We start from the raw sequence: 19,822 nt of genomic DNA on the forward strand, positions 1-19,822 counted from the left end.
CATTTTCTGATCCCCTACATTCCCTTTAACTCTTTCAGGACCGGGCTAATTTTGGCCTTAAAGCATAGTGACATGTCCGAGGTTTGTATCGATGGTGGTCCGGGTGCTGAGACCCCCGTCGATCACTAGAACTACGATGTGCTCAGCAGTGTGCACTCTGCTCCTTTATCAATTGTGTCTGCCTTAGGGCAGAGCCTGATCAGCTTTCGTAGTTATGGCGCTGGAGCCTTGAGTGAGGCCTCCAGTTGTCATAGCTACCATCTGGATTCTCAAAGTATTTACCATAGTAGATGGTTGAAACAAACTTCAAGCAGATGGATCACATGGAGCAAAACTGCCGGAGTCCCCGCTAGGGAATCCCCCCAGCCTCTGTGTCATAATGAAAGTCTATGGGAGGCCTGCGCGCCTCGTCACTCTGCATCTCTCTGCGCTGAAGAATGGGCATGTCCATTCTTCAGCGTGGAGAGAGAGGAGTCGCGCGAGCCTCCCATAGACTCTCATTATGACACGGAGGCTGGTGGGATTCCACGGTGGGGGATTCCGCTAGTTTTGCTCCGTGTGAGTGGAGCCTAAAGGCCATTTTACACAGGTCAATTGTCGTTAATGAGCAATTTGATCTTTTTTGCAGGTAGTAAAATCATCGCTATTAGCCGTACAGCTCTCTGTCTAAATGATGTGCGGCCAATGATGATGTATTTAAATGGTTGCATGAACGATACAACAATCATTTGTGCAGCCTGGTTACTTGATTAATCATGCTGTGTAAAGGTGCTGAAAGCGAGCGTCCTAAGTTTGAAATAGAAAGAAAATAATAATAGCGCAGCTGGCAGTCTTCTACGTTTCGATAGATTATATAAATTGCATTTGCTGTTATTGAAAAGAGTCGGCAACCCCTCCCCTCGCTTTCATGTCATAATGGGTAAAAAAAAAAAAAAACACTAACAGGAATCAGGTTATTTTCTGCGTCTTGTAGTACAACATTATGGTAATTTTTTTACTACGTTAGATGGAACAATTTGTGTTTTTGTCTACAGGGGAAGCAAGTTGACTATTCAGGGCTCAAACCTGGATTCTGTATCCAGTATAACTGTTCAGTTTGAAGACAACAAGCAGGTAAGTGTACCCTTGGATCTATAATTGAAGGGTCCCTAGGATTTCTCTGTATAATGGCGATATGGGGTTAGGGGTCAGAAAGTGTGTGTAGCTATGAAACATATAGTATATGCATTATTATAATATAGTATGTATAGTAAGTTATTAGGTAGAAAAGTAACTGTGTAGGCCAGACAGACAGCCTGCAGCAGACACAAAAAGGCTCCAATCCACACAGAAGGACCTTGGGGCAACTGACCTCATTCAGTTATATGCTTAGGTTATGGAAACACAACTAAACAAAAGAAGCAAAAGAAAAACCTGCCTCACCAACTTTAACTAAACTTGAATGGCTCCTAACTGATCTAGCAGGCCTAATACCTGGCAGCAAATACAAGGAATACAGCTCATATAATCTGACACACATGTAGATTGGTACTTTTCAGTGGCGTAGCTACCATAGAGGCAGGGAAGGCGGTTGCTACGGGGCCCGTGGAGGGAGGGGGCCCAGGGAAGATAAGAGCCTCCTGTGTCCTTTTGCTTAACCCCTTATTAACTGCAGTGTGTAAGTGACCCAGTGTTCTCTAGTATGCTGCAAAACAAAGAAAGGGTTAATACAGAAGACAATTAGCTCTCTGCCTGACTACTCTGATAACCTCTGACCTCTGTTCTCTGAGTTCCTGCAGAGGTTGGGGGTTATCAGTGCAGGAGTAGAAGGAGAGAGCTAATTGTCTTCTCTATTAACCCTTTTTTGTGTTGCAGCATGTAAGAGAACACTGGGTCACTTACACACTGCAGTAAATAAAGGGTTGAGCAAAAGGTAGTCTGCGCCTGCACCTATGTATATAACCATAGGATTCTGCCTCTGGCCACAAGAGATTTATTTTTTTTACCACATCACCGAATATATATATATATATATATATATATATATATATATATATATATATATTCTATATCTATATCTCTATATATCTATATCTATCCCCATAAAGTTTTTTGCTATGGGGCCCCGTGAATCCTAGCTACGCCTCTGGTACTTTTATAGCTTTTGCTCTTTTCTTAAAGGACAACTCCCACCAAAATTTTTTTTTTTTAGCTTATTTAAAGGGGTATTCCCCCCAAAATTATTTTTGCATTAATACATTGCCCACCTGTAGCTTTCCATCTTTCCAATATCAATGTATTATTGATTCTGCACAGTTTTGCTGTTATCTAGATGCATTCACCCCCACAGAATGCATAGAATCATCAAACCTCAGTCCAACCCGAAACGCTCCCTGCTCCTGGCCCCCAGCCTCTGAGACTGCATCACGTGTCCTCAGTCTCTTCAATGGGCCGGGTTAGTGCTTCTAACCCAGCCAAACTGAAGTAAAGGAGGACACTGATGGCAGTGGCTGCTGTTAGAGAGGGAGACAGTGATCAGTGTAGCTGTCACTGTCTCCCTCTCTAACTGCAGCCACACCAGTCACCCGTACCTTTTGAATCCCCCCCCAGCCCCAGACTGTGCCCCTCCCTCACCTGTCACCCGCCGGGCTCATCCGCGGCACCTCCCGTCACCCGTTCCCCCCCCCCCCCCCCGGGTCAATTGCTGCACACACACACCTGTCACCCGCGGCTCTTACCTGTCACCCCCCCATCCGCGTCCCCTCCCGTCACCCGCGGCACCCTCCCCCCCCCCTCTGGGCTCAATCGCGGCAGCACCCAGAGTCCCCTCCCCCCCCCCCCCCCCGGCAGTACCCTCCACCCTCCTGTCACCTGTGGTGGGGCTTACCAGCGGCTTCCCCCCGCCCCCCACCCTGGGTCAATTGCTGCAGACACACCCCTGTCACTCGTGTCTCTTACCTGTCACCCGCGACCTTACTGGCGGCACAACACCATCCCCCCCCCCATCCACATCACCTCCCGTCACCTGCTGCGGCGCTCAACAGTGGCACTTACCGGCGGCACCTTAGCACCCAACCCCCCCCCCCCCCCCCCCCCGCTGGGCTCAGTCGCTGCACACCACCGTCACCCGCGGCTCAGTGTCACCCACGGCTCACTCGTGCCGCTCGCCCCTGGGTCACTCCATCACCATCCCAGCTTAACGCCAGCACCCCCGCTGGGCTCATCCGCGGCATCTCCCGTCACCTGCGGCAGCGCTTACCAGCAGCACTATCGCTTGGCTCTATTGCTGCATGTCACCCGCGGCTGACTGTCGCCCGCGGTACCCCCGCGGGCCATTCCATCACCATCCAAGCTTACCGGCGCCCCCCCCCTCATGCGTGATGCAATGTCACCCGTGGCTCACTTGTGTAACAACAACAAGCCCCATCCGCGGCCCCCCAACAACTCCGCAGCTCATCCGTGCATGGCGCTCATCTCAGCTACACCATCTCAGCTCTGCTACGCCATCTCAGCTCTGCTACGCCATCATCACCATCTCAGCTCTGCTACGCCATCATCAGGCATAAGCATTGCATGATGGGAAATGTAGTTTCCTATCTTGATAATAGACCATCTTTTAGAAAAACTTGTAACTCAGGAACGGCAGCAGCTAGAAAGATGTGATACGGCTCAAAATACTCAGGGGGACTTGGTGAGTAAGACTGGCTAGGTTTGGGAGCATTACATTTTTTTTGCTCTTGGGGGGAATACCCCTTTAACACACATTATAAAGTTATATATCTTGTGACGATGTCGTCAGAGCCGGAGGGCGGGCCAGGTCTTCTTCCTCCTCGGCGTCTTCTGCTAAAGTGAATGGGAAAGGAAAAGGTTTCTGGTGCACTTGCGCACCAGCAGCCTTTACATTGGCTAAGCGTATCACATAGCTTCCAGCTTGCTCAGCCCTGATTGGCTGAGCTTGCTTGAAGCCATGTGATGCGCTCCAGCCAATGAAAAGGCTGCCGGTGCGCAAGTGCACCAGCAGCCTTTTCTCTCCCATGAACCCGGAAATGAGGGAGATCACAGGGTGGCGGCCGGAGGTGACGAAGACATGAATGGCGGGCGATTTGAATGGTGATAGTCACCGTGGGGATGTCATTTACGGCTGAGGTAGAGAGACCAGACTGGCTGAACTGCACACTCTCTTTAAAAGGCCATAGCAGCAGAGCTGTGACTAAGAGAAATCAAATAGTTGGATGCTAGGTCTGCTGGGTGGCTTGAATTACATGGGGCAATTATCTGCCCAATCCCCCATGTAATAAAGACATCAATCAGCCAAGGAGCCGATCATTGGCTGATTGTTGCCTTTCAACATATTGAAAAATCATCGCCCACCGACTACGCATGGCTCCATTTAATAGGAAGTGTGCGGTTGGCAGCCCATATAGTATATAGTAAATAATAAACATAGATACCTACCTGTCCACGCTTCCCGGTTTCCTCTTGCCTCTTTCCAGCTGTCCGGAGCCACCACTGAAGCTTCTACACCCTTTTCTGAAGTGACAGGCCGTTTAGTCAATCACTGGCTGCGATGCTGTCCCATCTCAGTCAGTGTTTGGCTGACCCGCCTATCATTTCAGACATGCGTATAAAAATTCAGTGGTTGCTCTGGTCATCTGCAGAGGCAAGAGGACAGTGGGGAGCGTGGGCAGGTAGGTATATATGTTTATTATTTACTCTGGTTAACGATGTCCATGCAGCCCTTGCCGCATGACATTTAAGCTGTGTAATAGGCTTTGTAAGCGAGTGCCGATCTAGCAGATTGACTCTTGCTTATTTGGCAAATCGGGCAGAGAAATATGGCCTCTAGGGCCCTATTACACAGCCGACCCCTGACAGTAAGTGATCGCTGATCGGCACTCTCTTACCAAACCTATTACTTGATTATTGTGCAATATTAACAATGTCTGTGCAGCCCTTGCTTTTTACATAAAAAATAATAAAGTTCATACTTACCTATGCTCCACTGTTGTCCTGCAGCCTTCTGCTGGGGTTTCCTGCTCACCCCTGATGCTTCTGGCCCTGTCTCTTCAGTAACAGGCTGCACAGTTAATGACTGGTTAAAACGGGACAGCCTCCAGTTAGTGATTGACTGAGCAGCCTGTCATTTCAGAGATGGGGCCAGAAGCGTCGCGGTAAGCAGGGAACACAGGCAGAGAGGCCTGCAGGACACCAGGGGAGCATAGGTAAGAATAAACGTCATTATTTTTGCACCATCATCAGCCGTCGGTCATGCACCACTACACATAGTGATGCACGGCTGATAATTTTTAAGCAAGTTTAAATGACAACGATCAGCTGATGATCATTTTTTCGCCTGATCGTTGTCTTTATTACACGGAGCGATAATCTGCCACTTGCCAGACTAACCTGGAAAATCACAAGAAAAAAAAAAAGAATTAAAAAATAAAACAGTAAACTTCAGCCAATCATGTCAAAGCATGCTTCAAAGCATTACTGTCATTTTGACGTCATCGAAAGTTAGGCCACATCCACACGTCAGTATATTTTCCTGGATGAAAATCTGGATCCTATATTTTTCATCCGCAATCCTCAAAAAATCATCAGTTTTGCATCCGTATTGTGTTCTGTATTTTTATCCGTTTTTTTTGCGGCTCCGCAAAAAAAGGTGTAGTGAAGAAAAAAAAGGGGATGGCAAAAATGATGTCATTAGCTGTACTAACCCCCCAACAAAGGTCACCTGGTTGTCTGGGGGCCATTTTACAGTCATTTCTATCAGGCAGGAGGAGCTTGGTGATGTCACAAAAAACGGATCTGTGATACGGATGGTATGTGCTCTCCATAGACTTCTATTGGGGTGTCCATTCCGTAATTACGGACCGTATTACAACATGTCCGTTTTTTGTCACAGATTGCGGATCCGCAAAAAACCTCGATGTATGAATAGCACCATTGAAATCAATGGGTAATGGATTCCGTATTTCCTGGTCTGGGAAAATGGATGAAAAATACTGACGTGTGAATTTAGCCTTAGGGTACTATTAGACGGGCCGATGGGGGCCCGATAATGTTAACGAGCACCAATCTGCTAGATCGGCGCTTGTTTACTGGGCCTATTACACGGCCCAATAATTGTTTAACAAGGGCTGCAGGGACATCGTTACCGATGTCCTTGCAACCCTTGTTTAAACGTTATACATTACCTGTCCAGGTTGCAGGGCTCCTATTCCTCTGTGCTTCTCCCCGGGTCCGCGTGTTCCAGCTTCAGAGTGGCCTGTCTCAGCTGACAGGCCACTCAGTCAATCACTGGCCGCGGCAGGCCACTCTGCAGCTGCAGCGCATGGGACCCGGGGAGAAGTACAGAGGGAGAGGAGCCCTGCAACCTCGGTAGGTAATGTATATCGTCAGTCTCCGGCCACGCACAGCTATTACACGTAGCGGTGTGCGGTCGGTGGCTGACAATTCTAGGTTAGAACCTATATCAATGATTAGCCGATGACAACGATCATCGGCTGATTGTTGTCTTTATTACACCCTTACTGTACCCTTACTGATTGCCGTCCCAAGATACAGCTGGAGAGACTGGGCGCCAGCATTCTTTTTACCCCCTGGCGGTCAATGAAATCCGACTCCTGTTCATTACAAAGCATGAACAGGAGTAGAGCGCATAGGAGTGAGACATGTCTGATGACATGTTAAAAGTTACTACCTTACTACAATCAACAGTAATGTTTTAAATGCGTAACAAGAGACAAAACATGCAGCTGAAGACCACTCTATGTCTGACTGTACCCCGAAAGTGGATCAGTCAGCTGCAATTCACATTCGAAACTGCTGACACTGTTAGATAAATGTTACGTCAAGAAGACTGTACCTTTCATATATCTATATATGCTTCCATAATGTAGAAAAATGCTTTTATTCTCCCATGCAAAGTGTTAAAAAGGCTTTCCTAAGCCCCCAAATTGCTGAATTGCTTCTCCTCCTATCCCTGAGCCTCCTTAGGGCTCAGCTTCCAGCTCACTGTCAGTGAAACAGAGATAGGGATGGAAGGGGGGTTTGGGGTGAGGAGGCATTCCTGTTTGCAGCACTTCAGGAGCTTGGGAACACATCTTTGACACTTGTCCTGTGCAGTGTATAGAGACGCAGACGGATATATGTGTGATATAACAGTTATCTAACGTTAGATACTATATTATAACATAACATATATCCCTAAAAAGGTCTCTGACACCTCATGCGCCTGCATTATACTAACATTTGTGATTTCTGTGATTCCTTGTGATGTCAGACCTTTCTTATGGTGAGTATTATGGTGCACTCCCTGCCCTTTCATTTATGCAGCATAGGGCCCTTTCATTTTTGCAGTGTCGGACACAAATTTCTAACATGCTCCTATATCTATGGAAGACACATGAAGCTTCAGATAGCATCTAAAACTAAGCAACTTAATTGATTACTAATAATTGACTTGATAACTAACTTTTGAGAACTAATACTAAACATGAATTGTTACACTAAACATCAAGGGTGGTCTTTCAGAGCGTATCCCCCTGGTTTGCCCTGTGTACCCCAGTGAGGACCTGGGGCAATGTCCCCTCTTGCCTGCAGCAGCACGTACACAGTCACTTCACCATCTTTGCCACTGCCACCTCTTAGCCTGTCAGGGAATGAGGAGAAGGGCAAAGAGGCGCTGCAGGAAGGAACCATTGTAGTAGACAATGAACACTTACCACATTGACTTGTTGTTGTTTAAAAGCATGGAATTACTTTGTTACTAAAGTGAGGCACATGTGGTTACTCTTATCTGAGACACAATGGAGGTAACTATTGTGGCATACATTTCTGACTTGGCTTACTAGGAAAGGGCATATTTACATGAGCCGCCGTGTCACAATTAAGGGCCATGACCATCTAGAAATCATGGTAAAATCCTGCGGATTTGCTGTGATTTCATAATCACAGCATGTGAATATGTTTAAAACATTTGGAAACCTGGTTTGCTTCTGTATGAATGTGTCTATCTATGTCCTCTAAACATTAAATCATTTTAGCATTAACCCCTTGTATTCTGCAGGTCTGTGAAGGTCCCTTCTCTCCTAACCGTATCCTCTGCAGGACGCCCACAGTGGAGAATAAGATGTGGCATGGGGTGCTGAGTGTGGTGCTGGATGGAGTCTTATATAACTACTCAGGAAAGTTCCACTACTTTGAGAACTACAATATTCACCCATTTGACGACAAGCAATTCGAGCTGAGAAAGGGGGAGAGCGAGATTGAGACGCATGTAAGACCATATCACATAAGTCTCTCAGTAGGAGAGGACATGTTTGGTGTGGGGTCTGAAGAGGGCACATCTGAGGTGGGAGGATCTGTAAATGGGACAAGTAAGGGAGAAGGTCTGTAGAGGGAACATGAGGAGGTGATCTTAAGAATGTGGGAAATATATAGAGGTATGTGGTGATCTGTGCAGCTTCAGTAAAGCCCCTATTACACGGGGCTGTGTGGAGAGCAAGCGAGCACCGACCTTGTTCCCCCAGGGATATTGGTGCCTGGGTGATCGTCAGATCATCTGAGCAGCCCTTAGGAGACAGTGGCTGTCGTTAACAGGCTGATCGTTGTGCATGTTAGCTGATCATTGTCTTCCATTACACGAAACGAGTATCTGTTAAATACGGCCAATAATCCCTTCATGTAATAGGACCTTAAGGGCCTTTTATCGCCCCATATAATAGAGACAATGATCAGCCAATGACAACGATTATTGGCTGATCGAGTCCAATGGTTTGACACCAAAATCCTCGGCTGCCTACCTGCATCGCTATGCACTCGTTTCCAGGCACTGCAGCTGCAGCTTCAGAGCGATCTCTGAGCTGACAGGCCACTCAGCCAATCATTGTCAGCTCAGCACTCTTTTACATTATTTGATCTTAAAGGGGAGAAGTAAGTTTTAGCAGGCATGTGAGAACATTCTATATAAGTGACAGGTAAGATGTGTTATTGGGTGTGGGGGGGGGGTTGTAATTTGACATGGGGTGATGAGAGTTGAGAGCACTCTGTGTTGGGGATATGAGGTGACTAGTGTTGAGCGAACCTTTCAAAATATTTGGAATCAGCAACGTTATTTGAATCCAAATGCCTGGTGTTTGATTTCCAGCAGCTGCACAAGATGGATGCCACCATAGAGCTTTCAAGAAAATATAGATACGGCCTGTGGCTGTATCCATGTCTTTTAGGAGTCCCTAGGGTGGCATCCAACTTCTACAGCCACGGGGAAATAAAATGCAGAGGGTTTTTAATAACGTTGCCGAAGCAAACGTTTTGACACTAGAGGTGACATATGAAACATCTTATTACTACGGGGAAAGGATTGTGGATTTTCTGTCAGTTCTGATTTGTCCAGTAACTTCACATATTTCCTTTTCAGCATGAGTTCCTGGCACCGGTAAATAGTTGCCTTAATGTCTCCATGACAGTGGACGGTAGAGAGTGTTCTCATAGAGTCCGGGAGAATGACATTGTATGTAAGATCCCGAAGGATGTGGTTATCCCAGCACAGGGGGCATCTGTTCAGGTACAGGCCAGATTATACCAAACTTTATTTTCTTGTCAGTGAACGTGGCCTCCTGCAATTGTTAATGAATGACTGCTATCTTCCTGTCAGTGAATGTTTCCACCCTGTCAGTGACTGACTGTTACCTCCCTGTCAGTGAATAGTGCCATTTTTTCCCCCTAGTCTTATACCTTCCTTTTGTCACCAGGTTTGCGTCGATGGTGTTTGTACAGATTTGGGTCATGTGGTTGTCCTCAATCTACTGGACCCTGTCCTGGGAATTGTGCTGGGGACAGTCGCTTCAATTCTGGTTGTTGCAGTTTTAGTTTTTCTTTTAATAAAACAACGGAAAAAAGAAAAGAAGAAAGGTAAGATAAGCGGACAATGGCTATGGCTGGCCTAGTGAACACTAGTGTCCATTTATAACCAGACTCTAACTTATTTACAGCAACGGAAAACCTGGAACTACTGGCGAATAACAACCGACAAACCATCGCCTCTCCAGTCTCTTTTCCTCATGGTGACTACAGGGAGTCTTGTAAGTGGTCACTGATGTAATTTATCAATGGGAATAATGTTGCAAAGCAATGAGATATTGGAGAACTTATATTTCCAGTGCATTAAGACCTGCACACAGAGATGTTTGCTTCTATTCACGGAGTGTGGAAAGTTGGGTGACAACATAACAGTCATCAATACAAAGGGATGAATTTTCTCTTCTGCTCTCAGATATCCCAAGTGGCAGCTCCGGGGGAGTGTCATACCGTGGCGGCCTTTACTCTGGTGGAAGCATTGGGGCCGGATCCATGCCCATCCTTCTCACCAGCTTTCTTGATAACCTGAGGCCAGAACTGCTGGATGAAGTGAAGGATGTCCTGATCCCTGAAGGCCGTCTCATCACGCACCGTGACCGGATAATAGGAAAAGGTCAGAGCACAAACTGTACAAAACCAAGCTAGTGGGAGTAGTTTCCCCTTCTAAATATTATGTCACTTGTGACGCTCCTTGACTTTGTTTTTCCAATAAGACCCATCTGGGAGCCCCTTTGGCCAATCAACATAGTCTATACCTCAAAGGCTCTCTTCAGTGAGTGTAATTATACCTTTTGTTCATGTTTTTTCAAGGGTAGAAATAATAATAATTTATATAGTGCAAACAGATTCCGCAGCACATACATGACAAAATCAGACATTACAGAGATACACATATATTAACCATACACAAGGAGTGAGGGCCCTGCTTACAGATTATGAGGAGAGGGTTGGAGACAAAAGACAGAGGGGCTGAAGTGCCTCGCTTTTTTTATGGTCCGCTTTATGTTTTAAGCTTTGGGTACTGGAGGTGAATGACATTTTTAGGTAATGCATTCCAAAGAACTGGGGCAGCTTGGGTAAAGTCCTGAAGACAGGAGTGAGAGCCTATGTTGATAAGTGTAAGTCATTAGTAGAGCATAAAGCACAGGTAGGGTGGTAGACAGATGAGGGAGATACAATGTTAATATACCATACCCATCTTGTTGATCGGGGCTTAGTTCTGTAAACATGTGGTCTCCTCATTGTCCAGAACATGACTCTCATTTCCCTTCTCTTCCCCACAGGTCACTTTGGGAGTGTTTACCATGGAACATACATAGATGAGGATGGCAAGGAGATGCACTGTGCTGTCAAGTCTCTCAACAGTAAGGACCACAAGGGTGGGAAGCATAACTGTTAGGATGTGTCATATGCTCCAGTCACATTCAAAGCTGCACCCAGTATTTATTTGCTTAAAGGAAAACAAAACTAAACATCTAACCTGCTGACATCTCCCTATAGCGCACATGGCACTGAGGATGAAGTTAATTTTCTTACCTTGATTGTCTGTGCCTTTTCTGTATATTTTGTAGTTTAATTAAATATGTGAATTAGACTGAATAGTGCACTGTGGATGGGACTACTACCCTCGGTACACCAATCCTTTCCAGTGGGCTCATCCCTTTTTAATGAATATTCATCTGGTGCTTTACATAGAGGAGGGTGTGGTGTTGCACTTGTGTATTAGTGCCTAAACACCGGGATGATAATATGCTGGTGGTTGGCGTATAGCTCAACCAAGAGTGGTACTCTTGTGACGTCAGTGGTAGATCAACACACAGGTGTAGTGATATACCTGCTTTGTTTAGTGGCTGGCTATTTGGATCCCCAATGATTGATGACCTGCCGGGTTGTGATGGGTCCCTTGGGCTCTGATCATGGTGGTCCAGAGTGGGAAGTTGACCCACCCGGACTGTCGCTACCGCCATCCACAGAAAGGGGAAAATGCGCCAAACCGCCTGATTTACATATCTAAAAAACTACAAAGTTCCCAAAAAAGAAGATCAAGGTAAGAAAATTACCTTCATCCCAGGGCCGTCTTAACAGCATTATGGGCCCCTGGGCAGAGGTGCGATTTGGCCCCCAGCCCCCCCTGGCCGCCACCATCAAAACCCCCCCATCTATGCAACCCCGCCCCTAGCCAGTACAATTACGTACAATAAAAAATACAAATTATTGTTAACATAAACTTTAATTCACAAAACAGTCTCTCAGCAGCACAGCACACATACCCCAGCACACATAGCATACCCCAGCACACATAGCATACCCCAGCACACATACCCCATTACACATAGCATAGCACAGCACACATAGCATACCCCAGCACACATAACATACCCCAGCACACATACCCCATTACACATAGCATAGCACAGCACACATACCCCAGCACACATAGCACAGCACACATACCCCAGCACACATAGTATACCCCAGCACACATAACATACCCCAGCACACATAGCATACCCCAGCACACATACCCCATTACACATAGCATAGCACAGCACACATACCCCATTACACATAGCATAGCACAGCACACATACCCCAGCACACATAGCATGGCGCAGCACACATACCCCAGCACACATAGCACAGCACACATAGCATACCCCAGCGCACACCCCCCAGTGCACATACCCCATTACACACAGCACAGCACACATACCCCATTACACACAGCACAGCACACATACCCCATTACACACAGCACAGCACACATACCCCATTACACACAGCACAGCACACATACCCCATGGCACACAGCACAGCACACATACCCCATTACCATACCCCATTACACACAGCACACACTCCTTACTTCATAGCACAGCACACATACCCCATTACACACAGCACACATACCCCATTACACACAGCACACATACCCCATTACACACAGCACACATACCCCATTACACACAGCACACATATTCCATTACACATAGCACAGCACACATACCCCATTACACACAGCACACATACCCCATTACACACAGCACACATACCCCATTACACACAGCACACATATTCCATTACACATAGCACAGCACACATACCCCATTACACACAGCACACATACCCCATTACACACAGCACACATACCCCATTACACACAGCACACATACCCCATTACACACAGCAAACATACCCCATTACACACAGCACACATACTCCATTACACACAGCACACATACTCCATTACACACAGCACACATACTCCATTACACACAGCACACATACCCCATTACACATAGCACAGCACACATACCCCATTACACACAGCACACATACCCCATTACACACAGCACACATACCCCATTACACACAGCACACATACTCCATTACACACAGCACACATACTCCATTACACACAGCACATATACCCCATTACACATAGCACAGCACACATACCCCATTACACACATCACACATATTCCATTACACACATCACACATATTCCATTACACACATCACACATATTTCATTACACACAGCACACATATTCCATTACACACAGCACACATACCCCATTACACATAGCACAGCACACATACCCCATTACACACAGCACACATACCCCATTACACACATCACACATATTCCATTACACACAGCACACATACCCCATTACACACAGCACACATATTCCATTACACACAGCACACATATTCCATTACACACAGCACACATATTCCATTACACACAGCACACATATTCCATTACACACAGCACACATATTCCATTACACACAGCACACATATTCCATTACACACATCACACATATTCCATTACACACAACACACATATTCCATTACACATAGTACAGCACACATATTCCATTACACATAGCACAGCACACATACCCCATTACACACAGCACACATACTCCATTACACACAGCACACATACCCCATTACACACAGCACACATACCCCATTACACACAGCACACATACCCCATTACACACAGCACACACTCCTTACTTCATAGCACAGCACACTCAGCAGAGAACACTTATCCCATTGCATACTCAAGAACACTCCCACTCTGATGCTCTATCCCGGGTGAGGGCTCGGGGGGAGGGGTTGTTCTACTGCGTCCTCCGAGGGGGGGGGGGGGGGAGTGCAGGCCACTCTACTGCCCGGGTGGGGGAGAGCAGACTCCAGCAGCTGTGCACGTGCACTGCACAGGTCCTGTGTGCCGGGGCTAGGAGGTCGGGAGGCGGCTGTGAGGCCACCAAACTCCAGCTGCTCACTTAGGCACCGAGGAAATTGCAGAGCGTGCGTGCGTACCTCAATGTAGCCAGCCGCAGCCTGCTTGCTTTAATTGATTAGGGGACGTTTGGCTGCAGAGATCTTTATAAGCAGCCCCAGGCCCCTGTTTAAAAACCTTGCCTGGCAGGGAGCAGCGGCCGCAGCTGGCCCCTCTCCTCCTCGGGGCCCCGGCTGCACATGCGATAGGTCTGCCACTGGGGCAGGGGCCCCCTAGGATGCAAGGGCCCCCGGGCAGACGCCTACCATGCCCAATGACGGCCCTGCTTCATCCTCAGCTCCCTGTGTACTATAGGGACATATCAGCCGGTTAGATGCTTCTAACCTGCTGATAGTTTCTCTTTAAAGAGGACCTGTCACCCCCCGTGCCGGGGTGACAGGCTCCCGACCATCAGCTAGATCCCCTTATACAGACCTCATCTGGCCGAGTCCCGCTCCTGGAGCCGGTCCCGGGACGGAGATATCCCGGTCAGAAGCCGACGCGCACTATATGGGGAAGGGTTCAGCGTCCATAGAGAATGAATGGAGCCGTGCGTGCGCTGCAGAGATAAGTCCGTCTCCATTCATTCTCTATGGACGCCGGATCTCTCCCCACAGCGTGCCCCGGCTTCTGACCGGGATATCTCCGTCCCGGGACCGGCTCCGGGAGCCAGATGAGGTCTGTATATGGGGATCTAGCTGGGGGTCAGGAGCCTGTCACCCCGGCACGGGGGGTGACAGGTCTCCTTTAAGCACTGTGCAAAATAACACCTCCAAATAGCTTAAAATTCCATAAAGTACAATGTGCTGCTTCATTATATTGTGAGAGACTACATCAAGTAACTTTACAAAGTCTGGTTAATACTGTACTTTATCTACCGTAGAATAACTTATGTACAGCCACTGTAGGTAGCCAATAGCTATTTCTCCCACACCCAAGTGCTGGCCTCGGCACATGTTTGTACATTAACAAAATAATAGAATATGTGACTGGATTATGATACATGATGTAATTTTGGCCACAGCTCTGTATATAACTGGAATTTAAAGAGAAATTACAGCACGGAGATGCATATATCTATAATGCCAGTTTCCATTTATCTATTATGTGAGCATTGCAAAGAACCTTTCTTTTTACCACATGATCCAGCGTGTTGGTAAAATCTTGAATCTTGTGTGTTTGATATAAAAAATAGAACAACTTTACTGTATAACTTAGGCAAGATAACAGTACACGTTTCACATACAAAAATAATCTTGCTACATGCTTGAGTGCTTGACTTGGTGCTTGAGGTAGGTGCTTGAGAAGAGTAGAAGCAGTAGTAGTGCTTTGAAGAAGGTAGAGAGAAGAGGAGAGGAGTTTGCCAAAGGAGTCCTATACCCAATGTAGCCTTTGTACTCTGCCAAAACTTTAGTAGAGATCTGAAGTGAAGTGATACTCATACTCATGTTTAGACTACGTCTGACTGCCTTCTGCCCCCTAGTGTCGTAGAACCTGTCCTAGGTGGGTAGCATGAGACCCAGCTGTGGTTATCTGGGTGTAGTGAGGTGTCCGAGACTTCCCAGTTACCTGCGCAGTAGGAAATGTAGACCTTTTCTTTACGGTAGCTTTGTCCTATTGGGGTCAGCTCCTCTTGTATCAGGAGTCTGTCCTGCACTTTGTACAGGTGTTCCTGGTGTGGGCTAGGGTGATCCTTGGTGGCTATTCTGCCTTACTTGTGCTTAGCACTGCATAGTGTAAGTAGTAGTTGCTTGAGAAAAACTATTGGTCTCTAGGTGCATCTGTTCACACTGAAAGCTAGTCTGAACTGACCTTACTCACTTCCTCCCACATGGAGCTAACTCCTCCTACATGGGGTAAGTGTAAGAGAGCAAGGATAGGATAGGTAGAAAAGAAAAAGCACCTCCTAGTGGTCAGCACATGGCACAAAAAACTTAACCCACTACTTCCTTAAGCTGTGCAATAGGACTAATACATATATAGAACAGTGACACCTAGTGAGAAAACTTAACCCCTAGGACATACCGGTACGTCCTGGAAGTCTGTGCCCAGACGACCCTGGACGTACCGGTACGTCCTGAGCTATGAAGCAGGTGGGGGCTGGCTGCAATCAGCAGCTGGCACCTCACCGTTAATGACACGCTGCAGCAATCGTACTGCAGCATGACATTAACTCCTTAAACGCCGCGGCCACTGCGTTTAAGTGTAAGTGACAGGGGGAGTCCCCTGTCACTTACCAATCGGGACCCCCGCAGTGTGACTGCGGGGGTCCCTATCGTTAAAACGGACCGCCGGAGGTCTCTCACCTGCTTCTGTGCGGTCCGATCAGCAATCTGTTCACTGAGCCTGCACAGGCAGGCTCAATGAGCAGATCGACGATAACACTGATCAATGCTATGCCTATGGCAAAGCAATGATCAGTGGTGAAAATAAAAGTAATGTATATAATATATATAATATAATATACCGTAGCATGCGTAATTGTCCGATCTATTAAAATATAACAAGCGTCATTGCGAACGGCGTAGACGAAAAGAGGGAAAAAAGTGCGCAGATTACGATTTTATGTTACATTATATATGTAAAAAAATTAATAAAAAGTGATCAAAACGTCCAATCTTCACAAATATGGTATTAATAAAAGGCCCATTTTATTAATAATTAATTGCCAAAAAAAAGGATTTCATTAAAAAAAAAATATATAACATTAGAGAATCTGTGTAACCGGCATATGGTTGTGTTCGGACTGACCTATAGAGTAATAGTATCATGTCACTTTTACCATATAGTGCATTACGTAGACACAGGAACCCCCCAAACGTTACCATATTGCATTCTTTTTACGATTTCACCTATTTATATCTTCATAAATAATATATTTGGGATTCCGTAATACACGTTATGGTAAAATGAAAGACTCTGTTACAAAGTACAACTATTCCTGTAACAAACAAGCCATTACATGGCCTTGTATATAGAAAACTGAAAGTGCTAGAGCTCTTAGAAGGGGAGGAGGGAAAAACGAAAGCGCAAAGATCAAAATTTGCACGGTCCACTGGGTCATTTTGGGCCTTGTCCTTAAAGGGTTAGAATACCTCAACCACCACTTGTTTTAACCTGAGAATTTTTGGACAGGTGCATAAAAGAAACACTAAAAGTGTGACACCAGAAAAGTACTACCAACATTCCGGATCAAACAGCGAAGGGAGAGGCATTGACGCAGTGCTCACTTAATAGGGAACTGGAAACTAGCTGTTCGAGTGTATGAATATCCTTGCTGTCAGTTTCCCTTTAAGATAAGTAACTGTACTATAACTTTTAGGTTAGGGACCCATATGAATCAGGAACTGTGAAGAGGTGTATGGGCATATATTGTAAAATAACTCCTGATGTAAGTAAATGTTGTGCTGCAAAGCAGAGGGTCAGTGATATGTTTATGGATGTGCAACTCTGAATAGAACAAAGGGGTACAAGTCCTGGAATGAGTAATGGATTTTCAGCTTTCTAGATGTTAGATGCTTCTGAGTTTTGTGCATTTTCTTGCGTCCTTTAGGGATCACAGATGTGGAGGAGGTAGAGGAATTTCTTCGAGAGGGGATCCTCATGAAGGGATTTCATCACCCCCATGTCCTGTCTCTCATTGGAATATTTCTGCCACGGGAGGGTCTTCCCCTGGTCGCCCTTCCATATATGTCACACGGAGACCTGAGACACTTCATCCGCAGTGAGGACAGGGTAAGTCATCTAAATAGAGCCTGCTGTGTAGAATGTAACTACACTTTGGAGAGGGGATGTGATAAAGAGGTAATAATGACACATGGCCACGTTTGTCTTCACAGAACCCAACGGTAAAGGATCTCGTTGGCTTCGGTCTGCAGGTTTCCCGAGGAATGGAGTATTTAGCTGAGATGAAGTTTGTGCACAGAGACCTGGCTGCCCGGAACTGCATGTAAGTAACTAACTGGATAGAGCTTAGAGGTCCAAGGTGTCTGTGCATTATATACAGAACATTCAGCATATTATAATTTTGATAAATGTAACATAATATAATACTTCTTGGGGGGGAGGGGGTGATTTATCAAGACCGACCTGTACGCTGGTTTTGGCTAAATCCCTGGCCCATGGCCAATGCTGTGAGTTTACTGAGAGACACAGTCCTCTCTGTAAATCTGGTGAATCGGTGGCTGCCATTCAGAGCTAGTGCAGATTTTCGCCATGATTTACTCCTGCCTAAAGAAGTAAATCATAGTAAATCAGGCATAGGAAGAGGCCACTGTGCATCCCCCTCAAACAAACTGGGCATCTCTCAGCAAAAAAACAGCTGGTTTGCGCACTCCCCAGTGGAATAATATGTTATATTGCTACAATACACCCATTCCCCACCTTGATGTAAATACCCTCTTGTTTTCATTGTATATTTTGTGGGTTGCTTATTTCCTCTTGTGTCTTCCAGGCTCGATGAGACATATAAAGCGAAGGTAGCAGATTTTGGCCTAGCTCGGGATGTGTTTGATAAGGAGTATTATAGCGTTCGTCGCCATAAAAATGCACGTCTCCCAGTGAAGTGGATGGCAATTGAAAGTTTACAGACCCAAAAATTTACCACCAAGAGTGATGTGGTGAGAGGGCGGGAAAATTGGGGAGGGGCCATGTAATACCAAATTATAGGAGACCATTACTAACCTGTAATTCCTCTTTCCTTCCAGTGGTCTTTTGGGGTGCTACTGTGGGAGTTAATGACACGAGGAGCCCCCCCATATCCAGATGTGGATCCATATGATATTACCCGTTACCTCTACAGGGGAAGACGTCTCCCACAACCGGAATACTGCCCAGACCCCCTGTGAGTCTTTATATTATAACCTGTATATCTCTCTCTAAAATTAGGAAGTTTTATTTACATTAGACTGGACACTTTTATTGCACTAGCCTTAGAACAGCTTGTGTTTGGTGGAATGTTTTTATTTCTCAACACTTCCGTTGTTATGGCATTTACCATGTGATATAAATGGCGGTAAAACTTTTCTTTAAAAACTATTCTTTGGGCCTGTATGATTATAACAAATAGATTGTTTATCGTTAACCTGAAATCATTCACCATTTTACACAGAATGATAGTTGTTAGTAATAATCAATTATACTATGATCAACAAGCTCAAGCCCAAGTCAGCTCACTGCACAGGGAATGCAGTAAGTCGAGGCTCCAGACTAAGGGCCCTATTCCACGGGGCGATTATCGTTTGGATAATCGTTAACGATTAACGATCTCAAACGACCGCTATTGCGAAAGACCTGAAAACGTTCACTCATTTCCATGGAACGATAATCGTTACTTATGATCGTAATTGCGATCGTTTCTCTTCGCTATTTATTCGCTATTGCGTTCGTATCTATTGAGAACGACCGAACGATGTCTTATTCAATGCGAACGATTTGCGAACGAGCAACGATAAAAATAGGTCCAGGTCTTATTAAAAGATCAACGATTTCTCGTTCGGTCGTTAATCGTTAACTGCATTTCAACCGAACGATTATCGTTCAGATTCGAACGATTTAACGATAATCTGAACGATAATCGTCCCGTGGAATAGGGCCCTAAGAGTATGCAAGGTGTTAACTTGGGCCGGTCCCAGTGGAAGATAAGTCAAGCAAAAATGGAATACACTCCTGCTCCAATAAG

At 46.0% G+C, this 19,822-nt stretch overlaps 1 protein-coding gene across 1 annotated transcript in view; it reads left to right on the plus strand.

Moving 5' to 3' along the window:
• The window catches only part of MST1R (macrophage stimulating 1 receptor), a 32,050-nt gene that overhangs the window by 10,316 nt on the left and 1,912 nt on the right, over positions 1-19,822 (plus strand). The window contains exons 11-21 of the mRNA XM_069966518.1: positions 1,035-1,113; positions 8,054-8,263; positions 9,404-9,550; positions 9,738-9,897; positions 9,978-10,067; positions 10,259-10,456; positions 11,127-11,207; positions 17,696-17,877; positions 17,982-18,091; positions 18,596-18,761; positions 18,849-18,985. Of these exons, the coding sequence (XP_069822619.1) occupies positions 1,035-1,113; positions 8,054-8,263; positions 9,404-9,550; positions 9,738-9,897; positions 9,978-10,067; positions 10,259-10,456; positions 11,127-11,207; positions 17,696-17,877; positions 17,982-18,091; positions 18,596-18,761; positions 18,849-18,985 (1,560 nt within the window). The remainder of the gene's footprint in view (positions 1-1,034; positions 1,114-8,053; positions 8,264-9,403; positions 9,551-9,737; positions 9,898-9,977; positions 10,068-10,258; positions 10,457-11,126; positions 11,208-17,695; positions 17,878-17,981; positions 18,092-18,595; positions 18,762-18,848; positions 18,986-19,822) is intronic.

Source organism: Dendropsophus ebraccatus, chromosome 4 (genome assembly GCF_027789765.1).
Source record: "Dendropsophus ebraccatus isolate aDenEbr1 chromosome 4, aDenEbr1.pat, whole genome shotgun sequence".
NCBI lineage: Eukaryota > Metazoa > Chordata > Amphibia > Anura > Hylidae > Dendropsophus > Dendropsophus ebraccatus.